The sequence below is a fragment of the Bemisia tabaci genome, chromosome 6 (assembly GCF_918797505.1).
Source record: "Bemisia tabaci chromosome 6, PGI_BMITA_v3".
In the NCBI taxonomy this organism is placed as follows: Eukaryota; Metazoa; Arthropoda; class Insecta; order Hemiptera; family Aleyrodidae; genus Bemisia; species Bemisia tabaci.
The window spans coordinates 17,277,090-17,304,943 of NC_092798.1; the positions used below are offsets into that span (position 1 = coordinate 17,277,090).

A 27,854-nucleotide genomic window follows, 5' to 3' on the forward strand; every position below is an offset into this window, starting at 1 on the left:
TACATTAACTGGTAAGGTAACTAATTTAGCCTCATGTAGTTACGTTTTACTTTCAGCCTGGTGTCTTTGAAATATCTGGAGCACCTATCACATTTCATATCTCCGGTGCTGAGTTATCATTGCGCCCTTGCCATACTGGTTTTCCAATAACAATGGACCACTAGATAAGGTACGAATTTCAGCATTCTGATACATGTTTCTCAACCAAAATTTTACGTAAAACACGATGCACACAACAAAAATTACCGAAATTAACTCCTTACGAAGATATTTAATGATTCTTAATGCGTGAATTCAAACCACCCGCTCATGAAAACACAATGCTCTACGTGATTCACATCGCGCGCTAAACGTTATCATGACAGTCTCTGCGATATAAAAATCTGGCAACCTTAATCTTGACGCTTTGGCTCAGTTATAGCAAATTGCTAATAGTTTGAACAACACATGATGGGAAATGAACATTGCTCGATTGAGAAGCTTGCTGAAACCGTTGTAGTGGGCGATTTGACTCACGTAGAGTTTTGAGTTTCTTGTGAGCGGGCAGTTCAAATTCCTCGTAACCAATGTGAAATAAAAACGTTAATATCTTCGTTAGGAGTTGGTTTCCATAATTTTCGTTATGTGAATCGTTTTCTACGTGAAATTCTGGTCAAGAAACATGTATCAGATCGCTTAAATTCGTACCTTGTCTAGTGGTCCATTGTATGAACAAATCTGGGCCGGAACAGCCACGGTGCTGAATGATGCAGCGCCTTGGGCCTCGTTGGGCGATTTTTGTTTCATTCTACACCGAAAAAAAATTCTCGGCGTTTTTACCAAGGTCCGTTGGTAACTTTACCATCTCACCTTTTCACCAATTATTGGTAATTTTACCAAGAAAGACTGGTAAGCTTACCTAAAAACCGGTATTTTTACTGTTTTTCTTTTCAGGTAAGAATACCACTTTTATTGGTAATCAATTCCCGGTAACTTTGCCATTTTATCTCGATAATTCTACCACAGTCGATGAAAAATATTGGCGTTTTTACCGAGGTCCAGTAAAATTACCAAGAAAGTTCAATAATATTACCGAGATTTCTCGGTAAAATTACCAATTCCATGAATGGTAATTTTACCAAGAAAAAACTGGGATCAAATAGAACCCTGAATTCTTGGTAATTTTACCCTTTTCTTAGTAAATACACAGACTTTTTTTTCTTTCATTCTAGATCCTTTAGTGGTCTCTGAAGTCTGAGAGACGGATTTACAGAGGCCCTAAGGCTGGAATTTTGACAGACACGCACGAAAGATGTAACCAGAGGCGGATCCAGCAGTTTGGCAACACCGAATTTCCCCAATTTAAACCTATGCGATTTAATAGATTCTTGTCGGAGTACCTGGCCCATCCAAAAATCGAGAATTTTCGTAGGTTTAAAAGGAGGAATTCCGGTGTTACCAAATTGCTGGATCCGCGAATGTATGTAACAAATTTATATGAAAAAACGCTCTCATGATCAAATCCGTTTTGGATTAACCCTAATCGATTAACTTAAAAAATGCTTTGAAAGCCGTCCAAGTAGGGAAGTATAAGAAAAAATTCAACTGTATTGGAGGAAAGTTGTTTTCAGATTCAAACGCACTTTTTATTTTTGATTACATTTTATATTGAAAAGAGGGAGCACATTTTTGTTCGTTTCGAAAAGCGCCCAACTCTGAGGTTTAAAAACGTTCTCGTTAACAAAGAACCGAACATTTTCCTATCTAGCTGTCGGGCTCTCTTTGACCACTGATTTAGCATTTGCCAAAATCATTTTTTTTACCGAAAAGTCTCGACTGAATTCAGTTTTTTTTTTTTCGTTTTAATTCTTTCCCCAGAGTTGGCGCCACTTTTTGAAACGAACTATGTTTAAATGAGCTGAGAGTCGTGCCTACATCGAGGGTTCCAAATATTATGCATTATTGTGCAGTTTTCCACTTATGAATCTTAAGATTCCACCTCTTGCCCTTCGTTTAATTCATTTAGATTTTTCTAGTTTGTATTTATTTTCATTCCGAGTTTGAGTAATACCCACGAAAAGGAAAATGAATGAAATAACGCAAACGAAAAAAGTAACTTTTCAATAAGTGCTGAGTTTATCTTTCAGAATATAATACAGGTATTTACAGTCAAGTATAGTTCGAAATAGTTTGGTCCGAAATATTACTAAAAATTGGTACAAAATAGTTTTGTTTCATACTTATGCGTAACGGTAATATTCAATAAACTTTATCTTTGATTTATATGTTCCATCTATGGTGAGATATAGGGAGCTCAGACGCGTCGGGCATCTAACTCATAATGATGCCGAAAATGGGCAAAGCAGCGAGCAGAATCCTGGCACCAGTAGAGCATCCCATGTTGCTCGATTTCCTCCGTGAAATAGCAGCCATTTTATCCCCTGGAATTCAAATTTAACAGAAATTAGGTACTTTCGTAGCATGATTCACAATGAACTTCTATCACGAATCAACATATGAGGACTTATCTGTAACAATAGCGGATGTGAAAAATTACCTTTTCGAAATACATTCAAAAAACTGTTTTAGCATCGAGACAATTTTGAGAAAATACTTGAGATGTGATCTTCGAGATCTGTACATTATGCCAGAGCCAAACACATTAAATTGTGTGAACAAAACAGTTTTTTAAGCGTGTTTCGAAAATGTAATTTTTCACATCCGCTATTGTTACAGATAAGTCTTCATATACATCAATGGCTAAAGTCGAAAAATACTTATTTTCCATTCCGATGTTGCAATTTAGAAAAAAAAACTAACCAACAGCTTTTCATAATGTTTTTTTTTTTATTTTTTTTTCAATTTTTGTTTGAATTTCTTAATCATATAACATACTTTCCTAATTGTTCATGTGCATTGAGAGTAAAAAAAACACGAAGGTTCGGTTAACATATGAAGGGGACTTCGAGGACGAAGCAACGCAAGGATCGCGTTGATTCTTGAGTTTCCCCGTACTGTTAACAGGGCCGGATTAAGAGGGTGGCCACATGGGCCGCGGCCCATGGCGGCGAATTTTGCAATTTTTTTAAATGCAGGTATGAAAAAAATCGGATTCAGAAAAAAAAATTACCAACGAGAAAAGGCGATAAAATCTCTTTTTCGTGAGAGTATAGTAATTGCTAATTTTGTCGTCTTTCGGTGATACAAGAGACTGCACCTTTAATTAGTCAAGTTAAGAGAGAAACCAAACACACGATTTGGCACATGATGACCACGAGGACTTGAGATGTTAAGGAGAAGCCCTCGGCGCGGCGGTCGGCATGTAACACATCTTAGCGCCTACAAGACTGCATGAATACTTCACGCATTGCGTCTAACACAATGCGGTCAGCACGAAACGCATAGCGCCTACAAGACTGCACGAATACTTCACGCATTGCGTCAAACAGAGTGCGGTCAACGCGGCACGGTGGCGGACATGAAAATTATTAAACCACATTTTTGTTTGCTCTTTCATGATTTTTTCGTTCATTTTTTGTAAATGGAAGGCCTTGTCCACACAGAGATAGGTTTACGGAACTTAACTTTCGCGCAAAGTTCCGTAAAATTTTGCTGGTAGTGTTGATGGGGCTTTCGCAAAAAATGTATCCAACACGAGTAAACGTGTCTTATGCGCCTCTCCCCCTCCGGCACGTTCACTTGATGGTTTTTATTGATGTTTCAAAACGAATAAGAAGGGGGCGGCAAAATACAGGCGGCCCATGGGCTGCATGTACGTAAATCCGGCCCTGACTGTTAAAATAATTCGGTCTGATGCACCGTAGGTACGGTGTACTATACCAGTCGCACCGATGCATTCATACGTTTTTTTGGATTACGCAATCAAGCTTTCAAACCAAACTAAACTATATGGAGGAAGCGGTTTTTCTGCGGGCGGGGTTTTGACTGTTTTCTACATTGATCAGTTGCGTGGCGTGAATTGCGATACATCGATTGATATGTAATTTAAACCCATGGTAAAGAATCGATTACTAAGGTGTTCGCTGCGAACACCCTGTTTATCGATCCTTTTCCATAGGTTTAAATGGCAGATCGTTCGATATATCGCAAAGCACGCCACGCTACTGACATTGATACGATAGCAACACAAAATTTGAGTTGGCTTCACTTCACTTCTTTCATCGACTGAATGTAACACAAGAATACGAATATTTTTGTCAGTAAAATAAGATGGTTAGCTTTCCTTATTCGACCTGAGATCTCCATCAAATGGACCACCGTCTCTGACTCATTCTTGGAAACGCCTATCTACACACGGACATTAGTGGCATGATTGTTGTTTAACCGCCCCTAGCTTTTATCAAGGGGCGAACATTGTTGGTCCTCCCACCGCACTTACTTAAATATACTTAAAGGACGAGTCTCGACTGCACTTAAGTCCGATTTAGCGCTTCTCATTGGTCGGTGGTGCGGTTTGGACTCATCGATGGATATCGCATGTCCACGAAAGAACCGACGAAATTTGGCCTCAGGAGAGCATTAGATACGTCAATATCTCTCCATATAGATGAGGGTACTCTACTGCCGTACTAAGGAAGAACGCCGTTTGAACATTCGAGTGTTGCCAAATCTCCCCGGATAAATCATGTATTTTTGAGGATAATTATTCATATTTTTCCATGAAATTTTCAGGTATTTTAGGTCAAATTGGAAACAAAATCCTCCGAAAAATTTAAGGTGCAAAACATTAAAAATTCTCCAGTAAATTCGGTTTTATCGAAGGGAATCTGGCAACGCCCGAAGGCTCATACGACGTTTTTCCTAAGCTCGGCAGTCTAGCCCTACTTTTTCTCTCGCTCCGTGTCTTATTCTACCGTGCTACGGAAGGACGGCACATGAACATTTGAGAGTTGCCAAATTTCCTCGAATAAAACCTGTATTTTCTAGGAAAGTTATGCATATTTTTTCTGGAAATGTTCAGATATGTTTTAGACTAAATTGCGAGTAATATTGTCTGAAAATTTGGATGAGAAATTTTCACACTTTTTCCAGTAAATTAATTCTTAATGAAGGAAAAATGGCAACGTCTGAAGGCTCACACGGCGTTCCCTAGCACGGCAGTATTAGAGTACCTATGAGAGAGTATGGCCACTGAGCCCCATGGAGAGGCTTAGGACCCAAAAATGGCGGTGCTTTGTTTTGGTTTTTGTGGATGGGAGGGGGGTCATTGCCAACTTTTGACGGTTATCACCAATCGCACTTGCTGCCAACTTTACTACATCTAGGATAATTTTTCTCAAAAATTGCAAACGATTAGCCTTAAAAATATGTAAAGAAGTCGCAAAAGTGCATTTGGGTAAAGTTCTCGATACGAAAAGCAAAGAAAACTACATTTTGAGTCATTTTGCATTACATTAATTTATGGCGTCCGCCATTTTTGGGTCCTAAGGGCTCCAATCAGCCTAAGATGGCTGAGCCAATCAGAGGTGGTAACACCAGTGGCCATACTCTCTCAAAATAGGTACTCTAGGCAGTATTCACTTCGTATTTTTGGCCCGCGGGGTCATCCACAGTAGGACCCGCCACTAAATGCCACCGATGCGACTGATGATTGGTGTTACGTCAATCATGCAGGTAAGTCAGGATATTCGTCGCCCCCCTAGCATAAAGGCGTAACTGCGTTTCGCGATGAGCCCTGTTGTCCATTAAACTCGATGCTTTCCGGGCTCATCTCAATGTAGATACGCCCCTTTCGTCGGAACCAAGCGACGTATGGATGGTTTGCAATACCTTCGGAGACGAAGACGTAGATGGAGGCCGGCTCGGTGTTGGAGGCGCTGCAGGTGTAGTTGCCGTTGTCGGACTCGTCTGCGCCGGCGATGGTGAGGATGCTCTGCGTCTTCGGGCCCGGCTTTGTCTCCACGGATATCCCGCCGCGCGCCACGTCGTAGTTGATCATCCGGTCGTTGTGGTACCAGAACACATACTGCGGCGGCATTGGGCTCTGAAACAAAAGCAAATCCTTGAGTTATTCCACGCCGAGACCCACTTTCACTCGCCGACTCCCCGAGTCCCGAGGAATCAAAACCCGGATCTACGTAATCCTTAGGATAAGTTGCAGTACCTACAGGGTTATTCAAAAGTCACGCACCACTGGCCATGAGGGGGGAGGGCCATTTGAAATTTTTGAGTTGCCCCCCGCCCCCCTCCTCCCGAGGGGATAAAAAACTAGAAAGTACCTAAAGAATTCTCCCCCTCGATATGAGGAAAAACGTCTTAAACCGCAAGTCGATATCAGAATTAGAACTAAAATTATGGCCAGCGGTGCGTGACTTTTGAATAACCCTGTATGTAGAGAGAGTACGGACATGTCAAAATCTGGAGCTTTAGGGCCCAAAAGAATAGCCAACCTTTGAAAACGAAAACTGTCACTGCCATTGGAGATGTTGCATGTGTGAGGGATTTGCGATTTGATCATTGATTCTTACGTAAAAGTTCGCGAGAAACACGATGGTGCCACTGGTTTTCTCTGAAATCAACTCCCAAGCTCAAAAAAAGCTCTCAAGTTGAGGCCAAAATGGAGGAGATATCCCACCCTACCCTGAGAGTTCACCTCTACATCAAGACAAACTCTCCATGCAAAGATAGGGTGCAAATATATCAGCAGGGTTGCCGTATTTTCAGTTTTGGAGTCCCCAAATAAAGTGGCAGCCCTGTCAATGCATTTGCTCCCTATCTTTGCGTGGAGAGTTTGTCTTAATGTAGAGGTGGGCTCTCAGGGTAGGGTGAGATATCCCCTCTATTTTGGTATCAACTTAAGAGCTTTTTTTGAGCTTGGAAGTTGATTTCAGAGAAAACCAGTAGCACTATCGTGTTTTTCGCCAACTTTTACATAAGAATCAACAGTCAAATCGCAAATTCCTCACACATGCAACATCTCCATCGGAGTACCTATATAGAGAGAGTACGGACATGTCAAAATCTGGAGCTTTGGGACCCAAAAGAATAGCCAACCTTTGAAAACGAAAACTGTCCCTGCCAATGTTCAGATTACAATATCAAACCAAGATGGCCAAAAATATTCATAAATGAGCGTTTTTCCGCAAAAATGAGTGAAATTATACAAAAATAAGTCAAACATGTGCTTTGCCAACGACGGATCGTGACAGTTATTGTAATAATAAGTCACACTGGATAATTTGAATCAGTGGCGTGGCGTGAATTGCGATATATCGATTGTTCTGCCATTTAAACCTATGGTAAAGAATCTATTATTAAGGTGTTCGCTGCGAACACCCTGTTTATCGATCCATTTCCATAGGTTTAAATGGCATAACAATCGATATATCGCAAAGCACGCCACGCCACTGATTTGAATTTATAGATTGGCTGCCTTTTTGGGCTCTAAGAGCTCCATCACCCGACCGCAAAATTACCGGCATGTCTGTCATGTGTGCTCCATAAGAAAAAAAGAAAATCATGAAAATTTGGAACAAACTCTCTCATTTAAAAGAGGATTGTCGATTCTCTCCATCAAATGATGGTACGACACCGGCACTAACCATTAATTTGAGCCGTGTCGATTTATGTCCGGCAAGAGTTTTGCTTCTAACTTCCACATAGAGGTCGCCCATCCATGTTTTTATGTTTTCCTTTATTTTGGACCTACGTGTAGAAATTCTGCATGAAGTTACATGCTTGAAATGAAAATTTGAGCTTGATAGGCTACGTTTTTTGCGTTTGAATTTCACCGGTGCGTTAAATTGTATTTAGCGAGCATTGAATAAATGTTACATAATGATTGGCATAGAGATGAATGAAGCACTGACCTTATCGATGATGCAAACTAAGTTGATGGAACTTCCTTCGTTGACGTGATGCTCTCCGCTTCCAAGAATGAGAGCTTTGGGCACAACCACGTGCAGGTTGACAAAATGGGATATGATCCCTGCCCCTGTCGACACCTGTGTATAAAAATTCATGATTAGCACCCAGAGAAAACCGATCGGCCGTAAAGTTTGTAAACATTAGTTTAGGCAATGTAATTTAAATAATTTTGGTGTTTTGGCAAGTGAAACTATTAAATTGATTTAACCCCGAGTTTTTTCTCGCGTCATAGCGCCTCCAATTTCGCAGATGCAACACGGATATCCATCAAGCGCGAATAGTCGTATCCCTGCGCCGTGATCAACGCGCGTCCCTTCCCATGCTCTATTTCCAAATTTTGTTTGTTTCCGTTTGTCTTTTATGTGGTGGTGCTTTAAAAGAATACGTGAGCAACACACCCGAAGATACAACAGACGTAATCGGCCCTCGTTTTTTTTAAAACTTTTTCTCCCGAATCTGAAATGCACCTCATTGACACTTGACAGCATGTAGCGGAGTATCGCGAGTTCACGGCTCGCCACATCGCGCCTTCAATTTTGCAAATGCAACACGGACATCCATCAAGCACGAATAGTCGTATCACTGCGCCGTCATCATCGCGCGTCTTTTATCTAGCTGTATTTTCGAGTCCCTTGAGTATAAGCTTCCCTGATTGTTTTATTACCAGATGAGGATCTCTCTTGGTCTTTGGGTATAGGAAAAGTACCGCAACTATCATTTTTACTTTTAATTTTTAATTATTTATTTATTAGAGAAAAAGTTGTGTCAAGTCAGGGATATGTTTTAAAGACTACCTTCGCGTAAAAGACACCTGTAAAATAACTTTTCACCCCTTCATTTGAATTTTGTAAGACTTTCTCACCCCCCCCCCTCGAGAAAATAACTAATGTAGCTTAGAAAATAGCTGAAAAAATCATTCTCCTTGAAAATATTTACATATTTTAAAAGGGGAGGCTTACGTAAGACTGAACTTGACCATTTCTCCTTCGTAAGACCTGGTACGGCAAGCTCAGACCCCCTTCCTCTTCCTCCTCCTCACATTCTCGTGAGTGGCTCCCATAATACTCGAGCGACCGTTTTTACAAGAGGATGTGCAACTCTCATGTTCAAATTACCTGACATTCGTAAGTGCCGTTGTCTCTTCGTTGCACATACTTGATCTGAAGGATCCAGTCATTGGATCCCTCTAAATGTAGGACTTGGAATCTCTCATCGCTAGTGTAGGTGACAAGGCCACTGGTTAGGATGTGCCAATCACGCCGACGCACCCAAGAAATCTACATCAAACAAAGAAACAAATTAAAAATTGAAAGGAAAGGAACATTATTTAGAAAATTTATACTTGACTGGGGTATATCAAGTAACGATCGCAGATATCACTGCGCTGGCACTGTGATGGAAAGCAAAATGATCGTGCTCTCTACGTAATATTATATGATGGACAGAGGCGGATCCTGCAATTTGGCAACACCGGATTTTCTCCATTTAAACCCATGCTAAATAATCGATTCTTGATGGAGCATCTGGCCCCACCAAGAATCGATACATTTTCATAGGTTTAAATGGAGGAAAGGCATGTTGCCAATTTGCTGGATCCGCCAATGATGATAGAACTGCTCAGGGGCCATGTATTTTGACGTAAAATTCCCATTTCTCCTGAGTAATCATGTCCTCTTCACTTGTACATAATATGTAGTTGCAATACAAATAGTTAGGACAGGGGAAACAAATCTGAACAGTTTGTGTACAGTGGCGAGGCGTGAATGGTCGATTATCGATATATTCCCATTTGATCCTATGGTGAAAAATCGATTATTAATCGATTGCATGTTCAATGCGAACATCCTGTTTATCGACTCTTTTCCATGGTTTTAAAGGCAGATCAATCGATATATCGCAAAGCATGCCACGCCACTTCTTGAGCGTAGGTAATCAGAAATCAAACCCAGATTCAGATTCAGATTCAGATTCATTTTCATACCTACAGAGAAGAGTGGGAAAGACTCTCACATGTCGAGTGAGTGGTAAAATATGACAAAATATGAGCCATTTCTCGAAAGGCCCATATCGACGGTGAAACTACCAAACCACGTATCTCGTTTGCGGTGTTTAAAAATCTACGCTCACATTTTATTTTTTTGAAGTAGACCAAATCAATATCATTCCTTGAAATTTTCACGGAATTTTCTCCACACAAAGAGAAAAAATCACAGAAATTTTCAAGACTGGATGTTAAGTAGTTTTTCATTTAAAAAATAAAGTATGACAGGAAGTCTGCGACGTCGCAAACCGAGATACGTGGTTTGGTAGTTTCACCGTCGATATGTTAATAGGATGTCAGAGGAAAGGCTGCCGAAGAAGATGCTTGATTGGATGAGACGAAGGTAACGTCCAGTATAAGAATGGCGACAGGGGGTTTTACAAGGGGATTCAGGGAGTGCAAACTCCCTTAAGAACTATGGAGAGATAGGGAGCTACCGTGGCTAGGTGTCGCAGAGCGCCAGAGAACACTGTGAAACCGCGGCTCTTATGTGTGTATCTCCAAAGGCATTCTTCTGTAAATCGAATTGATGACGTGCAATAGCCGGTCAGGAGCGCATGTGCCCTGACCTGTTCAGTAGAGGGAAATATGCCCATTTATTATTAATTACTACCCATGAACTTTTGCGGCAGTCAGGAAACACTTCGCATCTTTCTCCCCATTCCCCAACAAAAGATTTTGTTGCGTTTTACAACATGTTATCTCATATGTATTGTTTCCCCATATTATATTCGTTTCTGCTAACCCTGAAGAGAGAAGAGCTTCATACTCTTCTCATAAAATTAGAAGCCGAATCAAGACTTGATATCAAAACAGAACATATACGAAAATACGAATGAAAGAGGTAGATTCTCACAGGTCAACAAGTTCAAATTTCAGATTTTGGTGCGCTATCAGCTGAAAAATACGTCTCGGTATTTTGAATCCAAGACTTCGATGGAAAATATCAGGATGATAATGCAGGAATGGGTTCAAGTATCTCTCAAACTTAAGCTCAAACTTAAAAAATTGACGGATGTGAACTAAGTTAAAGTTCTGGGTGCGGCAAGGGCACTTCTCGGTTTGCTCTGCTAATAGTTGCCAATTTTCCGTCTAGTAGAAGGAAAGTAAATGCATGTACTTTTTTAAAACTCTCTCCAAACATTCTTTACGGCTTTACAATGTTTCTGAACAAATCATCCATTAAATGCCTCTCTAAAATATAAATTATCCATGGAGACTCTGAAACATCGCAACCGAGTCATTCCCTCAACCAGTGCTTCAATTATCTAAGATAATGAGAATGCATTTTAACTATATTATATTTACATTTGTTATTTTTTTCACTTTTAAAACATCTAAATTTTTCCCCCGTTTAATCTCTGTTTACTGTGTTAAAACGTATACACTAGGACGAAAATCAAACCTCAACAACTAGCCAAACATTTCCTTATATGCAGATTCATACCTCCGGGTGCATAAAATTGCTCCTAAAATTTACATAATACTAAAAAAATGTATGTAGACTAGTGGAATTTTTCAGGAAGAAACTCACCGTTCGCTCGCCTAAGTTTCTAACACTACAATTGAGGAAGGCGGTAGCACCAAGTTGGACGGTTCGATCGGTAACTGTGTTGTTGATAAAAATTGGCTCGTTGAACTGCTGGTAGTCATCTCCACTGGAATACCACAACTGCTGCCAACCGAACAGGTCTCGTCCCCTCGTTTCTCGCTTTCCTGGAAGACCCATCGGGAATACAGTGTAAATCAACAGTAAATTGCCACAACTGAAGCAACTTTATAGATTGAGATTAAAGGATGGAGGCATGCCAGAAAAAGAACGAAGACTCATTCAAACTCTTATCTTTGAATGTATGACCGTAAATACTTAATGTTGACTCGTTGCGTAGTATACCTGACGGCAAGGGGCGAAATAATTCAGAAAACGTATAACAAAGACCTCCTGAAGTTTAATTCATAATCAGTTTTTAAAGTGATATTTTCTGTAGAGACTCCAATTCAAGGGCTGAGGAACATTATCACCCGAACTGACAATTTTGGCAAAAACGAGTCAGCAACTTTGCCGCATTCTGCAGTATAAAATACATATGTAAGCTGATTTTTCTTTCAATTCAGTTGAGGAGCGCTGTAATGACGCTGTGGTGTATGAAAACATTTCAAATCTAACCTCAAAATTACAAAAATGGCTAAGTTTTCTCTTCGTCCTGCAAAATTGCCATTGTGATTAAAGGAAAATATCAGAGAGCCTCTTGTATTTAAAGCACCAAGAAAAGGTTGAGCTGACGGATTTCGAATGAACTTTAAGCCAATTCGGATTTTCCGCCTTAAATACTACAGCATTTTTTCGATCTTTTCCTTACAAATTAAGAATACATTAACACAAGTATTAATGACCAAACGGTGAAAATCTAGACAGAGGAGAAGCACAAGTTTCTGATTAAGTATAAATATCTACTATAGAAAGAAATCTCGAAATCATTCCTCTTTGAGGTTCTAAAAAGGCATGAAGTCAATTGAATCATAGAGACCAAACTATGTTGGCCCTTCCACCGCGCTTAAATATAGCTAGGGCAAGTCTCGACTGCACTTAAGTCCGGCTTAGCACTTCTGATTGGCTGGTGGTGCGATTGGCGACTCATCGATGGATGTTGCATCCCTGTGTGAAAGAGCCGACAAAATTCATCCCCAGGGGTGAACTAGAGATTAGTCGCAGTAACGAACCAACTGCATTATATGAACAAAAGGTCGAGCCTAGTTGTTATACTCCTGGAATTTTTAGTACCAATCAGATAGAATTGGAATTTGATTACCCCAAACAAGCCTTAATACGACTTAATTAAGGCCAAACTCATCCGCTAAACAGATTGGCCCTCCTTAAATAGACCCAATCAATTGAACCGCGTTTAGCAGAAAGGAACCAAACCACATCCATTGGTGGATCCAGCAACTTGGCAACACCGGATTTTGTCCATTTAAACCTATGGAAATCTATCGATTCTTGGAGGACCAGGTGCTCCGACAAGAATCGATTACTTAGCACAGGTTTAAATGGACGAAATCAGGTGTTGCCAAATTGCTGGATCCGGCTCTGACCACATAAGCTATTGCCAAAAACTGGACCATTGAATTTTTCACATAAGAACGTTTGTGCGGATTCCTTTAAAAATGTTATGGAATTTGCCTCGTGCTAAGTGGATCATTCACTGAGATTTGCACAAAAATCTGCACAACCGTTTTCATGTGAAAAATTTAATTGCCCAATTAAATTGGGTAATGAGCGATGTGGCTTGGTTCCTTGCTGCTCAACGCGGTCAAATGTAGATTTGTCTCCTATGCTTAGTACCATCCGCGTATATTAACCGTGACATATAGATTTTTACGGTGATTCGATAGACGCCATATTTTGTGTCAGAACGGCATGCGATATATCGCATCAATTGGTTCCATTTTTTCAGCTTCTCGTCATTTTTCTCCAATTTTGAGATCGCAATTCTGTTGTCAGGAGACTAAGCACTCACTTACCAAATTTTAACAAGGAAATTCAACGTAATAAAGGCGTGGTTTTTTTAGAGAGGAAATATCGCATTCGAGTGCAGTTTCGATATCAGTATCGAATGCGATGTCTTCTCTCTAAAAAAACCACGCCTTTATTACGTTAAATTTCTTTGTTAAAATTGATAAATGAGTGCTTTAGTCTCCCGACAACAGAATTGCGATCTCAAAATTGGGGAAATATGACGAGTAGCTGAAAAAATGGAACCAATCGATGAGATATATCGCATGCCGTTCCGACACGAAATATGGCGTCCATCGAATCACCTAATATCTGAAAATTTCACAGAAAAATATTCATAAACTCTACTGAAACTTTCATGGTATATCCGGGGAAATTTGGCAACTATCGAGAGTTAAAGTTACGGTGTTTTCCCTTAAGTTGAATAAGTCCCTTAATAAGTTGAAAATTTTTCGTTCCGACCAACGGGCTGATTATTGAAATTGACAGACAAAGCTATAGACAAAGAACAGTTTCGATATCAGTATCGAATGGGATATTTTCTCTCTAAAAAAAACACGCCTTTATTACGTTGAATTTCTTTGTTAAAATTGATTAATGAGTGCTTTAGTCTCCCGACAACAGAATTGCGATCTCAAAATTGGGGAAATATGACGAGTAGCTGAAAAAATGGGACCAATTGATGCGATATATCGCATGCCGTTCTGACACAACGTCATTTTCCTCCAAATTTGAGATCGCAATTATGTTGTCAGGAGACTAAAGCACTCATTTACCAATTTTAACAAAGAAATTCAACATAATAAAGGCGTGGTTTTTTTAGAGAGAAAACATCCCATTCGATACTGATATCGAAACTGCACTCGAATGCGATATTTTTTCTCTAAAAAAACCACGCCTTTATTACGTTGAATTTCTTTGTTAAAATTGGTAAGTGAGTGCTTTAGTCTCCTGACAACAGAATTGCGATCTCAAAATTGGAGAAAAATGACGAGTAGCTGAGAAAATGGAACCGATTGATGCGATACATCGCATGCCGTTCTGACACAAAATATGGCGTCCATCGAATCACCTTAACCGTGACATACAGACGATTTTAGTGGTGACGTCACGAAGCGATATTGGTGGTTCGATATCTCGAAAGTCGAAATGTGCCCCAACAAACAAACATAACCTACAAAATGAACAATTGACGAAATAAGCTAAAACTAGCCTGAAACCAAACAAATAATCCATGGGACTTTAAAATCATGAAAGCTACTCATTTATCAAAACGTTTGAGATCACAATCACAAGAATTGATTGTAAAATAAGATCATAGACAGTCATCGAGCGAATACCCCCCCCCCCCCCCCTGCCTATATCCCGCAGATTCCTCCATGTTCGTTTTTTGGGGCACGTTTCGACTTTCGAGGTATCGAAATTATAACGAGATGTGACGTCACACTAAAATCGTCTTTAGATCTTCAAGATCCATGATGATTTATCTGAACGATGAGGCTTCGATTTTTGTCCATAGATCGGAGCAACAACCAGGCGCACCGCTCTCATTATCGTAAAAAGTGGAGCATCGTGACAAATGAAAACAAAACGCGGTAATTAAAGAGGTTTAATTAGTGCACGATGGATAACGGATGCGGCTCAGCAGGGTGCTTAAAAACGCAACGTGTGCAACTAATCTCTTTAATTATGAGTATTTGTTCACGCTTTGTGGCTCGCTCTCCGATCAGATGCTCCGTTTGCTCGTTTTAATTTGGCCAGACCGCATCTTTTCGCAAAATCCCCCGACGGAATTCGGATTAAAGAATCCTACAATCCGCTTTTTCCCTGAAGAAGGAACGGAACTCCACTCGGAGGCTGCGAAATGAACTCGAGTATCTTTTGATTTTGATTTTGCACTCTATGATATTGATTAGGATTAAATATTTACAAAAAAAGAAAAAAAAAAACAAGACAGTATAAGCACTCCAGGCACAAATATATGGATTACATTCTGCAATAAGGAACCACTATCTCTGGCCCTCCCATAAAAGCACATATCTGCATAGGGAAACAAATGGCATGTACGTTGTTTCTAAAATGGGCCAGAAATAGTGGTTCCTTATTGCAAAATGTAATAATCTTAATCGAACTGACATAATTCAATTATTGTTAAGAATATGACCGTGTAATTTCTGTTCCGAATTTTGTCGATTGTAAGCGGAGGAAAAGTTGGCGGAATGTTCAGTTTCAAATTCCCGAAAGTTTCTTGGTAAAAATAATATTTACGAGTAGAATTTTTGCAGCGTTGAAATTTAGCTATGTCCTTTTGCCTATGGGGAGCGACGAATCTTCCGATCGAAGCTAACAAGGCCTTTACGAAAAGAAGTCGTGGGAGGGGTGTAAAAAAAAAGGGGTCGGAAATGAAACTATTATATTGTCGCTTATTGTAAGGGCAGAAACGCATGAAAAAGGGAGAAGAGGAGGTCCTGCATTTCAACAAAAAAAAAAAAAAATTCTCACCGTCCATACTCATCTCTCTTTCGTGCTCAGCCCTGCACTGAATAAAATAAGCGAAAAAATACACGGGGTGGATTCAGTCGTATTATTGTCATAAGCCGCCATCGCTAGACCTCAGTATCCCGACCCTGACTTTAAGCGCCTTATTTGTTAATGCCCGCTTCAACTGCCGACTTAGCACTAGTACCGACGACACTTTAATAAGGCCCTGAATTTTATTTTTTTTATTTTTTTTTTCTGGAAAAAGATGAGCTGACGTAAATCTAGTGAGCCACGATATAAGTTAAGGTGACCTAAATCCGTGATTTTGACACGTTAATTTAATCGACATGAAGGACAGTGCAGGAAATGTAAATTTGAGAGTATCATGATATGGACATTATATTTTATTGTACATTACGTCGTTAAAGTCTCACCCCCTACCCTTATTTTATCCAATTTATCCGGAGAAAAGAGGTAAGAGTTTTTGGATTGTACGGGCATTTCCAATTAATTGTGGTGGTGCCCAGCTAATTGTGGTAATATACCTCAATAAGTTAGATTAGATATACTGGTCCAAATGTTGCGACCAGTGTTCGAAACTCACTATTGATTTTTAGGAGCCATGTGGCGCATCAAGCCCGATTTTTAGGCGCCATTGAAGATTTTTTAGGGGCCAAATTGACTTTTTGCCTATATATTACGGCGCATTTGGTGAAAAGTTAGACGCAAGATGTTTCCGTCACAGAACCAGTAAGTAGCTGTAACTTGGGGAAGACAAAAGCACTAAGGATGAAATCGTGAAGAATGGAAAGAGCTTTCACTTGTGGTGCTGAAAATTTCGAATAATCACCGAATATGAAAATTCAGATTTTTAGGGGGGCAATTTTTAGGGGCCACGTTGGCGCAGAGCCTTCATTTTTTGGGCGCCATGGCCGATTTTTTAGGCGCATTTGGCGCATTGGCGCCTGTGAGTTTCGAACACTGGTTGCGGTCCTACTCCAACTTGAGCTGCGATACTACCACAATTAATTGAAAATGTTCATATCATCCAACAGACTGGGGTAGTACTAAAATTTTAGGGGATAGCCCCTAACACTTTTTTTCCGTGTGGATACAAAGTGGACTACACTGCCTGAACTTCCACGGTTCCTTGAGACTCAAATGAAGAAATATGGACTAGGAATGGGTTCAGATGGAGTGATTAAAATAGAGAGGAAAAATATTTGTAAGTAATAAAAGTTGAAGTAGCAAACTTTTTCTCACTCAATTCTATCTGTGGAGCAGAAGAAAGTAGAATTTAGATCGCTAGAGGGAGAGAATGAGAAAAAGGGAGGGAGAGATGGCAGGAATTGGAAGGCTTGTAGAATTAAGTATGTAAAGTTGTCGTGAAAAAGTGGAAAAGAATCGTAAGTTTAATCATGCAGGAGAAAAGTTAAAGTGACGACGAAACTTACCCTTGAAAAATTGAGAAGAGCTGACTATATAGATATGTGATAGGTAAAACATAAAAATTGCATTTAACTGGAGCACCGAATTCTTCCTCCTCATTTTAATCCAGCCAGTTCTGAAACCAAGAATGACGAAGTATTGATAATTTGTCTATGTGTTGCATAAATTCATGTATTGCATTAGTAGTGCAGGATTACTTTAAAAAAAGCAACAGACCTTTGCACTCAACAAATTCGTCACCATTACGACTTTTTCGATGTGATAAATTTTTTGATCATACCTCTTTCAAATGCGATGTTGAATCACCCGAAATTTTTAGAAGGACCTGTCTAAAGTCATGAAACTGTTCTTTTGCAATTGTTATTACTTTTTTTATGTTTCGAATATATTTTTTCTAAATTGAGAAGAATGATTCTCCAAAAATTTTGAGGACATTTAGACCATGAACTTGACCATGACCAAATTTAGAAAATAAACCAGAACATTAGACCATTGCAACAAGACGGTGCTGGCTGTCAACGAAAAAGGGGGATATTCTTGGATCAGCGGCCATGGAAATTTTCTTTTGAATTCAGAAAAAAAGACTCTTATAACACGGAGAAACTCACTAATATGAAGCTGAAAGTTGCATAATTAAAGCAACTTTACTAATGATTCAAGAAGAAATATTTCAGCGGCTTCTTCAAAAATATTTTTACTTCGGTCTTCTTCCTCTCCTTTTTCTACTAATGACAAAGCCATGACCCTGTTTTTCATACTCTCGAGTACCGAGCACATATGAATCACTAATAATTATACAACCAGCGGGCCGATTATTGAACCTAATGAACAAAGCGGTAGACAAAGAAAAACATAGGGAGTATGGAGCGATCCTATTGGTTGACATGGTTGGTTCTTATAGACTAAGGAAGAAAATGATGGACTAACTGTCGGGTCTTTAGTAGGTTGCCGTCAGTTAGTTGATTACCTACCTCCTATGTCCATTGCCACCACCTGCTTCCACCAATAGGATCCCTCCAAATCCCTTTTGTCGTCTTTGTCTGTAGCTTTGTCTATAAGTTTCAATAATCGGCCCGCAGTAAGTATAAACTAAAAAGCATTGAATTAAGTAATAAGTACTAATAAGCTACATAATTTCTACTTAGATGAAGACTCCTTCCTGGTGTAAGGTATCTTATCCCTCATTTGATCTCCCAATCAAAATTCATGGTGGGCGCGAAGTTTTAATCAAAGAAGGGGCTCGTTGAGTCGAATAAGGGGGGGGGGGGGTGCAATACGCAGTTTCCGCCCGACGGCGCATAGAGAGGGGCGCCGAGTGGAATGTTGGTTTCCGGTTCCGGGCGGAAAGCTCATAGCTCACTGCGTACTGCATGCTTCTTCCCCACCCCCAAACCACCCTACATCCCCCAACCCATCTCCTCATCACCCGGCCCTCCTTTGCCCTTTGCTCATTTTTGGACTTGGTACTCGTCAAGACTCAGTGGCGATTCTCCCAATGAAGCTTCAGCACGACCCCCCCCCCCCCCCCCATTTCTTTACAGAAAACTTGATAAGCTGATTTTGCAGTGTTTTCTTATGATTTTTTTATTACTGGAAAGAGACAAATATACTTAAAAGTAGGAAATGTACCGCCCTGTGGTCTACCGGTCGAGGAAGGTAGCCTACTAGTCCGTATCTAATGAGGAGCTTGGAAAACAGGGCATATGAGTGCATTTTTAGAAGAAAAGAAAGAAAGAAAAAAAAGTTGAGATATTAACGATTTCAAGTACAAATAGTCTGAATGCATATTCTGTGAAAAATTCGCTTCCAAATTCCAATTTTTAAGCATCAAAAAGTCGGTTTGAACTTTCTACCTGCCATAAGGATCCATGTATTTCGAAACCTCAAACATGCATCACTCGAAATAGCAAAAACTGCACTAATGCGCCTCGTACTCCAAGTCCCTCAAATTACATTTCGTCATATTTTGTACTTTTTAAAGCAGAAAACTCCAACTAGTGCAAATCTCTCACGAGAATTTTGAAGTTTGGAGTGAACTTCAGACTATTCTAGTACACCCTTCGTGATTTTTGAGCGCATTTGAATTAGTAACAAGTCCTCTTTTCGCTCCGGCAAAAGTTAACAACAGACCCATTAATTCATTGATCCAATCCTAAACGTACTTTCCCATATTGGATGAGCATTTCCATAAGGATTTGGTAGATGATACATTGTTTAACCATGAGATATCAGAGACTTTTTTTTTAGAAAATTTAGACACAAAATTTCTCATTACCAATTTTCTCTCATTTATTTAATCGGCAGTATTAAAAGTTTGAGTGAAACGAATTCATTCGATAAAATGGACTTAGATATTGAAACATTTAACAAATAAATATTCAAATCAAACACAAATTACATGAAAACTGAGAATACTCAAACAAAAAGTAGAGAGAAATCCTTTTGCCATCGACAGAGTAAAAGCTCTGGTATAAATAGCTTAACGGGTGCTCCACTTCAAGCTTTTCATAAAGTGCAGAACTTCCTCCCACCCATTTCATTCCCTTGGCTTCAAGTGACTTTATCATTGATCTCTGAATGCGTCTGTGCAATAATTCTAAAATCATTAAACTCCAGTATAAATATAAAGTATAACAGCAGTAATTTGAACCAACAAAAACGAAACAATAAAACATGTTAAAAAAAGAGGTGATCTCAATTTTTAATATAGGAGGCAGTTCTGACTTCTGACAACGAGTTTAAATACTCCCTTCGACTCATAGATAGAGATTTAAACATAGTTAACCTTATAAGAACGACCTAGCAAGTAGAGACGAGCCTAATCATATTATACTTTGCCAACTTACCTCTCGTAATTTTTTTAACAGGGAACTACCCAGCATTGTGATATTAGATTTTGCGAGTATTTTCTCACCAATCCGGAAAAATGTACAGAAAGTTTTACAGATGGTTCGTGTTTGTATCGGGTTAAAAAGATATAACATGGGAGGAAATCAGGCAACGTATTTTAGTTTATTCTAGTTAAAGCGGACCCACTATTCGCCCTCCAAATATCGTCCCCCTCTACAGCTGTAACACAAGCGCCATTTACGTTTAGACGCTATGATGCGGTCATCTCAATATTGTTTTGATCCTTATTTAAAGAAATGCACATACCTTCATGCAAATCTCATGCATTAATTTTAAGGACAAAAGAAATATTACACTTCATATGAATCTGTTTATAAGTTTTTCGAACAAGTCGAAGAGTTTAGCGACTTCGTGCCAAAGCACAAATGGCGTTTGCGATGCTTTGGCCGGAAAGAGATTTTAAATAAATAAAAATAAAAGATAAAGAAGAAGGAAATGAAAAAAAAAATGTTTACCTTGATCAGCATATGAACCAAGAGGAATGGGACCGCATTTTGGAATCTGGAAAGAACTGATGCTGGTGGGTGGGTCTGGTTTCTCCTTTGCTGCTGCCCTCATCTTTTCTCGTCAGGCCATACTTATCCTGCAAAATAACCACAAAAATCGAAATAATTAATAATCAATGCACAGTGAAAACTAGTAAAGAGAGCAGACAATTGACGATCGCCGGAATTTGCCAATTCTTTATTGATGCATACATATTTACGTTTAATTCAAAAATAAAAGAAATATTAAATGAATTACATTCCGCAATGAGGAACCACTATATCTGGCCCATTTCAGAAACAACATACATGCCATTGGTTTCCCACGCAGATATGTGCTTTTGTAGGAGAGTCAGAGATAGTGGTTCCTTATTGCAAAATGGAATCCAAATCAAAATGCTTATAATTTTGCCTGAATGGAAAGCAGCGCCTCTTCTCCTTAAGTGCGTTGAAGCTACTGGGTATATTTGCTTGTGCGTGTATTGAAATTGGTTTTCAGTTTAGTTCGGATCGGATAAGCCACTAAACTAATTGTGTGGCAAAGGTTTGAGTATCAAAAGAAAGTGAAGGCGCTCCAAACCGGCTTCGTGTTTTTAATACCCTTTACCGATGAAACCCCCATTGTTCTTTGCATGAATTATTGGTGCCATTTGTCTAGACAACGTGCAAGACGTATGTTAATCGCCGGCGATTGCTGACTGCCTGCAACATGTCCATAATATGATGGACCATTGGAGAGGATACAAATCGAAGCACCAGTATTTCCTCATCAAAAGAATATGCAAAATATTTTGAATTTGTGAAAGTTTTTTAAACCAACTCGTAAATTAGACTTCGAATTTATTGTGAACATAATTCACATTCATTAAATCGAAATTCCTACTCGTTTACCCCTTAGATGCCCAAGGCGGGGTGAATTGACCAAAGGCTTACAAGGTCAAGGAACACGTGCCTCGCGGGTTGTATATGGGGCCGGTACGTACGAGTTTCAGTATAAGTCTACAAATACACCCTTAAAAAAATAATCATACGTCAGATTGAAAATAAGTAAAAATCGAGTGTCAACACAGCCAAAGATAGAAAAGATGTATTTGAACTTCCTATTTTAACATTTCTCCCGAAGGTTACATCTCACTAGCAGAATAGAGCGGAGCATTGAGAGTTGACGCCTCGTCTCATCGCGCCGTTAATTTTGCAAATGCAACACGGACATTCGTCAAGCACTAATAGTTATGTCTTTCCGCCGTCATCAACATGCATCGTTTCTCTCTATTTCCATATTGTGTGAGTTTCCGTTTGTCTTATTTGTAGTGGTGCTTCAAGGGGCTACTTGAGTAACACAGCCAAAGATAGAAGAGAAGTTCAAGCCTCGTTTTTTAACTTTCCTCCCGAATCTAAAGTACACCTCATAGCAGCATTGGGCGGAGCATCGCGAGTTCATGGCTCGCGACATCGCGCCTTCATTTTTGCAAATGCAACATGGACATCCATCAAGCACGAATAGTCGTATCACTGCGCCGTCATCAACGCGCGTCTTTTTCTTTGCTTATCTATGATAATGTGTGTGTATGTGCGTTCTCAATGTATTTTTAGGTCACTTTTTAATTATTTTGATAACATTTGTGAACATTTTTATAGACATATTTTGAAAATATACGTTCAGGTAATTATTAAATATGTATTTTACACTTTAAATGGGTTTTCAAAAATAGTTCTCAATCGCCTTATTATTTTTGAAACCAAACACGAGTAAAATTTTTTTAACAAGAGGTTTGCTAGAGCTAAGAATGACGAAACTGTTTCTTAAACTGTTTTAAAAGAATATATTATTAACTTATAAAAAAAGTGTTTTTAAAGATTAAGATGAAACGTTTTTAAAATAAACATTTTTTTTCCGATGCGCTACTCTGTCGTGCTAGGGAAACACGTCGTGCAAGCATGTTGCCAAATCCTCTCAGAAAATACTTAGTTTTGAAAAAAAACTATACATATTTTTCCTTGAAATTTTCAGATATTCTAGTTTGATTTGCGAACAATATTGTCTGATATCGTCTGCTCTATTCTAATAAAATTATTTTTAAGATACTCGATGGACGGGGTGAGGAGGGGGAGCGAGACGGTCGATGGGCAGGAGTGATAGGGGAGTTAAAAGGTCAGAGTTTTAATAGAGTAGGTATTTTCTTTCAGAGCCCTTTGTTTAATCATGGACAGCTATATGTGGCCCTGTCAAGGTCGACTTCCAAAAAAAGGAATCAAAATTTAGAGTAGGAAGAAAGTCATTAAAAATAGTGTTTGGCGGGAAATTTTGCATTTTTGTTATTCCATTGAAATTATTTCCTCATTAACCGCCAACGGGCGATTTCGACGATTTCGCTGGTCACAAAGCGGTCTTTGGGGGCGCACAACGCCCCGAGGGTCTGGCCGCGTAGCGGCCAGGGGGCCGAGTCCCCTAGTTTTAGATTAATTCGGGAACAATATCGTCTGATATATTTTAAGAGAAATATTCAATAGTATCTTAGCGAATCTGTTCTTTACTGCGGGCCGATTATTGAAATTAATGGACGAAGCTATAGACAAAGAAGACAAAAGAGATATGGAGGGATCCTATTGGTGGAAGCGGGTGGTTGTAATGGACAAAGAACGTAGGTAATGGACTAAGTAACTACAACCCACGAGGAACCCGATAGTTAGTCCATCATTTTCTCCCTCAGTCTAAAGGAACCACCCATTTCAACCAATAGAATCGCTCCATACTCCCTATATCTTCTTTGTCCATAGCTTTGTCTATCAATTTCAATAATCGTCCCGCAGAAGGAGATATAGCATCGCCTGAGGTCTCACACAGCGTTCTTCCTTAGAATCATGGCAGTGCTAAAGTAGGGATGTGAGACTCTCCGAGTATTCAGACGGCCTTGTTCTACGGCCCGGTAGCGGAATACCAAATCAAACGGTCTCTTTTTATTTTTTCGCCGTGCCACGGTTCTAGACTTTTCCCGGCGCTCACGGCACTCGTGCATGCGATCGCGGGCGTAGGAGTTCTCACGTCTTTATTTTTGCACCTCCCACAGCTTTTTTTGTGCAAGTGCCCTCTCGACTTAAGAGCGTATTCAGACCAACGTTCTCAAAATTGGAGTGATCCTGCAAGTCGTGGCTTGTAATCGATTCAACTCTCGGCAAGTCCTCGCACTGAAAAAAAATTCTCGGCGTTTTTACCAAAGTCCGTTGGTACCTTTACCATCTCACTTTTTTTACCAATTATTGGTAATTTTACCAAGACAGACTGGTAAGCTTACCTAAAAACCGGTATTTTTACTGTTTTTTTTTTTTCAGGTAAAGAATACCACTTTTACTGGTAATCAATTCCCGGTAACTTTGCCATTTTATCTCGGTAATTCTACCACAGTCGATAAAAAATATTGGCGTTTTTGCCGGGGTCCAGTAAAATTACCGAGAAAGTCGATAATTTTACGGAAATTTCTCGGTAAAATTACCAATTCCATTAATAGTAATTTTACCAAGAAAAAACTGGGATGAAATAGAACCCTGAATTCTTGGTAATTTTACCCTTTCCTTAGTAAATACACCGAGATTTTTTTTTCAGTGCGTGGCACAAAATTTCCCCACAAATTCGCAGAGCTATGCATGGATTTGCCAGACCCAAGAAGTACTTTTCAACAGAAAAATCATTTATATATTGGCGATATTTTTAAATTGAGCTGCGATTTTTTACGATTATATCGCTAGGAGCATCAATATCTGATCGATTATCCTCAATCTTATCGCAATTTTAACTCTATCAAATCGCGAGCGATAAAATCGAAAGTTTATCTGAATGTATCACAATTTTTTGTTTGATAATAATGCGATAAATAGCTATCGATAAAAGCCATACAATCTCCGATCAAATCATAACTTATCGTGATCACTGCTAAAATTGTGAATACGCATAGGAAAAATGAAGTTAAGGATAAAGAAACTAATTGGGTGGATTTGAAAAAATCAGCATACAGCCGGGCTGATTTTGGAATTGTAGGAGTATACAAACAAAGCGACAGGCAAAGAGGAGAAAGGGGAAATGGAGCGATCCTATTGGTTGAAACGAGCGGCTCATATGGACAAAGAGGAAAGTAATTCATTAACTATAAGGTCTTTCGTGGGCTGCCCTTAGCTGTTGATTCTCTTCCTTCTCAGTCTATTATGTATCCACCCGCCTCCACCAATAGGATTGCTCCATTTTTCCTTTCTCCTTTTTGTTTTGTGTATCGTGATTTGGTCATTTTTGCGGTCACTTTTCAGGTCGAATAATGGCCTACACAAGGGGCTTGAAGGTCAATTTTCGCAAAAATCATGGCTATGTGGAATTCGGCCTCAAACCCACGAAACCCGCATTTCTCGCCAAAATCAGCCCTCAGACCCAAGATTAGGTCATTATCAGACCCGGAAAGAGACCGAAAAAGGCCAAATTATGACGCATCCCGTAGATCTTCGAAGAACAAAAACTCGCAGAAAAGAGGAAATTCAGGGAGAAGATTCAGGGTGGGCCCGAAAATGGCCCTTATCGATATCCTCCTTTATGAAACTTTATCCCTGCTTTTTTTATACGAGCTAGAGAAAATGCAATGGTGCAATGGTGGTTTAGGATTATGGGTTGGACTAAAAAATAATTGATTAATTTGATATCTAATGGAGGTATGTCTTGTTTGGTTTGTGGGCTTGTGTACATCATGAAAGGGATATAGAGGTAAGGAAATAATAATAGGATATTATCTGGTTCAACTAATTTTTTCTTTAGTTATACTTACATTTATTCTATTTTATATATTCAACTTAGGTTATTTATGTAGGTTTATCTGAATTTTAGGATTCACTTCACAGAAAAAAATTCACAAGTTTTCCAGAAAATTTAGATTCCGCCGGGAAAAATTAATGGTTCAATCTGCTTTACTGTCTTAATGGGGCTTTTAGGTTCATGGGACAAAGTGTTTTTTCTCGATGTTGTTAGATTAAGAGTCGGATAGAACTTTTCAAGAATTCCGATCGTTTGGATCTCGTGAAAAGTATCGTTGCAACGGACAAGTTAATAGAATTCCATTGCTTCGGGGCGTAGCCGGGGGAGAAAGAAAAGGAGTCTGAGCCCTTCACCTCCCTATAACCTGAAATTTCAATGCAAAAATGCCATTCTCTGCGATTCTCTGGAGCTTGTCAGTTCTTGTCCTCGCCCCCTCCCCCAATCCCAACCCCGGAGAAAATTCTTGCTTCAGCTCTGTTCACGACAGGTGCGGTGCCGACACACTTGGATTTCTTCTCCTTCTTCTTCCTCTTCTTGCATTTATTTTCCTTTCATATTTTCTTTTTTCATATTTTGCTTGTACATTTCTGTTGTGTGATTCGTCTTCTGAATCTATTTGAAAGTGAAAGATCTCAGATATTGAGTGACCAAGTGTTCTGAGTTATGATTTTCTCTCGCGAATTTTGCGCACCGAAAAAGAGATATGGGTTCTTGGATGATATGAGCATTTCGAAATAATTGTGGTAGTACCCCAATCGATTTCGGTGGTACCCCAATTGATTGTGGTAGTACCCCGATCATTTATGGTAGTACCCCAATCAATTGTGATAGTGCCCCAATAAATTAGGTTACTAACCAACATGTTGCGGCACTATCACAACTAATTGGAAATGCCCATATCATCCGACAAATTGGCGTATAAAGTACCAAAATTTTAGGGGGTAACCCTTAACACTTTGATTTCCGTGCAATGATCGATAATTTCAAGTAAATCTCCCCTATGAGATCAATGCGGAACAAATCAAACGTAAACCGTCTTTCCTTGAATAGCATCGCGCTAGATTTGCGTGATTTTATGGGGGTAAGACAACTGCTGTTTTAATTAAATGAGAAAATATGAGAGAAATAGGATTCAGCAGTTAATTGATGCAGAAAAAGAGAAAGAAATTCAACTCGACGGTGTACACAAAACACAAAAGAGGGTGGGAACCTTTGAAATGAGAGTCATTAGTTACAACAATATCTTAAATTACCTCATTTGAGACTGGCATTAAAAAAAGCACTAAATTTGGAGCCACAACTCCTTTGCAGTTTTAATAAGACTGAATGAGCGCAAGCGTACAGCAACAAAAGTTCATTTTTATTCACTATAGTGATTTGTTAATGAAAAAAATGTCACAGATTACATGCTTCCTTGTTCTAGGGTGAAAAATTGTTCACACTAATCATCCGATCATTTCCCCGTATTTGAATGTTAGCATTTTAGAAAACTATGAAATGGTTACCATACGAGTGATATCTTTTATTTAAAAAACTCCCTCCTAGGTCACAGAAAATCATGACCCAGACGCAATAGGTATTTAATTGGAAAACGAAAAGTTTAAATAATAATGTAAATGAAAGTTCCATGCTAAAAAAAAGAGGAGAAAAAGTCTCTAGAACTGGCGATGCGACGTACCTCGGACGAAAGTTCAATCTTGGTTAAGCCCAGGATATCCAGGTTGTAACAGGGATTAAGGAGGTACCATGAAGCGCACTAAATACAAGTTTGAGAGGCGAGGGCATAAACGAGGCGATTTTTATACAAGAAACTAGAAGTAACGCCTTTGATGATTCCGAATCGTCTATTCATAGACAACAATGGAACAAAGTAACGCAAAGGAAACAAAGGGCCCCCGTGATATTTGTATCTCGGTGGGAAAAATGTCGAGGGGAGGAAAAAACACTTGATAACAGCTTGCTCGACGGAACTGACCAGGGACTCGTAAAAAAACTTGCCCGACCGCGAAAACGGGGGACGTTGGCTCGCAAAGAAATCAAGACGCACACACACGGAGGCAGACGGCCTTAACTCGGGTATAATTAAGCGTAAGGGCGAAACGAACTTTCGTGGAATATTTGTCAGTAGGCGGAGGTCAAGTTAAATGGAGTATTTGGAGTACTCGGCACAGAAAACAGGCGCATCACACCCTTTTCGTGACGGCAGTCGGGGTTCGCGGCAACCCCGCCAGGGCGCGCTGCGTGCGGTGCCTGTAACAGCGGGGTTGTTCACTTGCCCCTTTATTGATCAGCGCCGACCGTTTAAACGGAAAACATGCA

General features: G+C 39.5%; 1 protein-coding gene across 1 annotated transcript; it reads right to left on the bottom strand.

Moving 5' to 3' along the window:
* Positions 1-2,092: 2,092 nt before the first annotated feature.
* dpr12 (defective proboscis extension response 12) lies at positions 2,093-27,733 on the bottom strand. Its single transcript, XM_072301822.1, has 8 exons — positions 27,214-27,733; positions 20,717-20,844; positions 17,357-17,466; positions 11,442-11,623; positions 8,982-9,143; positions 7,809-7,943; positions 5,770-5,983; positions 2,093-2,420 (listed from the first exon to the last, which is right to left on the bottom strand). Exons 3-8 carry the CDS (start codon positions 17,448-17,450, stop codon positions 2,311-2,313), a joined length of 897 nt encoding a protein of 298 aa, XP_072157923.1. The 5' UTR covers positions 17,451-17,466; positions 20,717-20,844; positions 27,214-27,733; the 3' UTR covers positions 2,093-2,310.
* Positions 27,734-27,854: the final 121 nt, after the last annotated feature.

Coding starts and splice junctions, on each gene's coding strand:
- dpr12 (XM_072301822.1), bottom strand. CDS start 17,450: ATGAGGAGGAAGAATTCGGTGCTCCAGTTAAATGCAATTTTTATGTTT. Junction 9,144..11,441: donor GAAACTTAGGCGAGCGAACG/GTGAGTTTCTTC, acceptor TGTTTGATGTAG/ATTTCTTGGGTGCGTCGGCG. Junction 7,944..8,981: donor ACGGCACTTACGAATGTCAG/GTAATTTGAACA, acceptor TTTTATACACAG/GTGTCGACAGGGGCAGGGAT.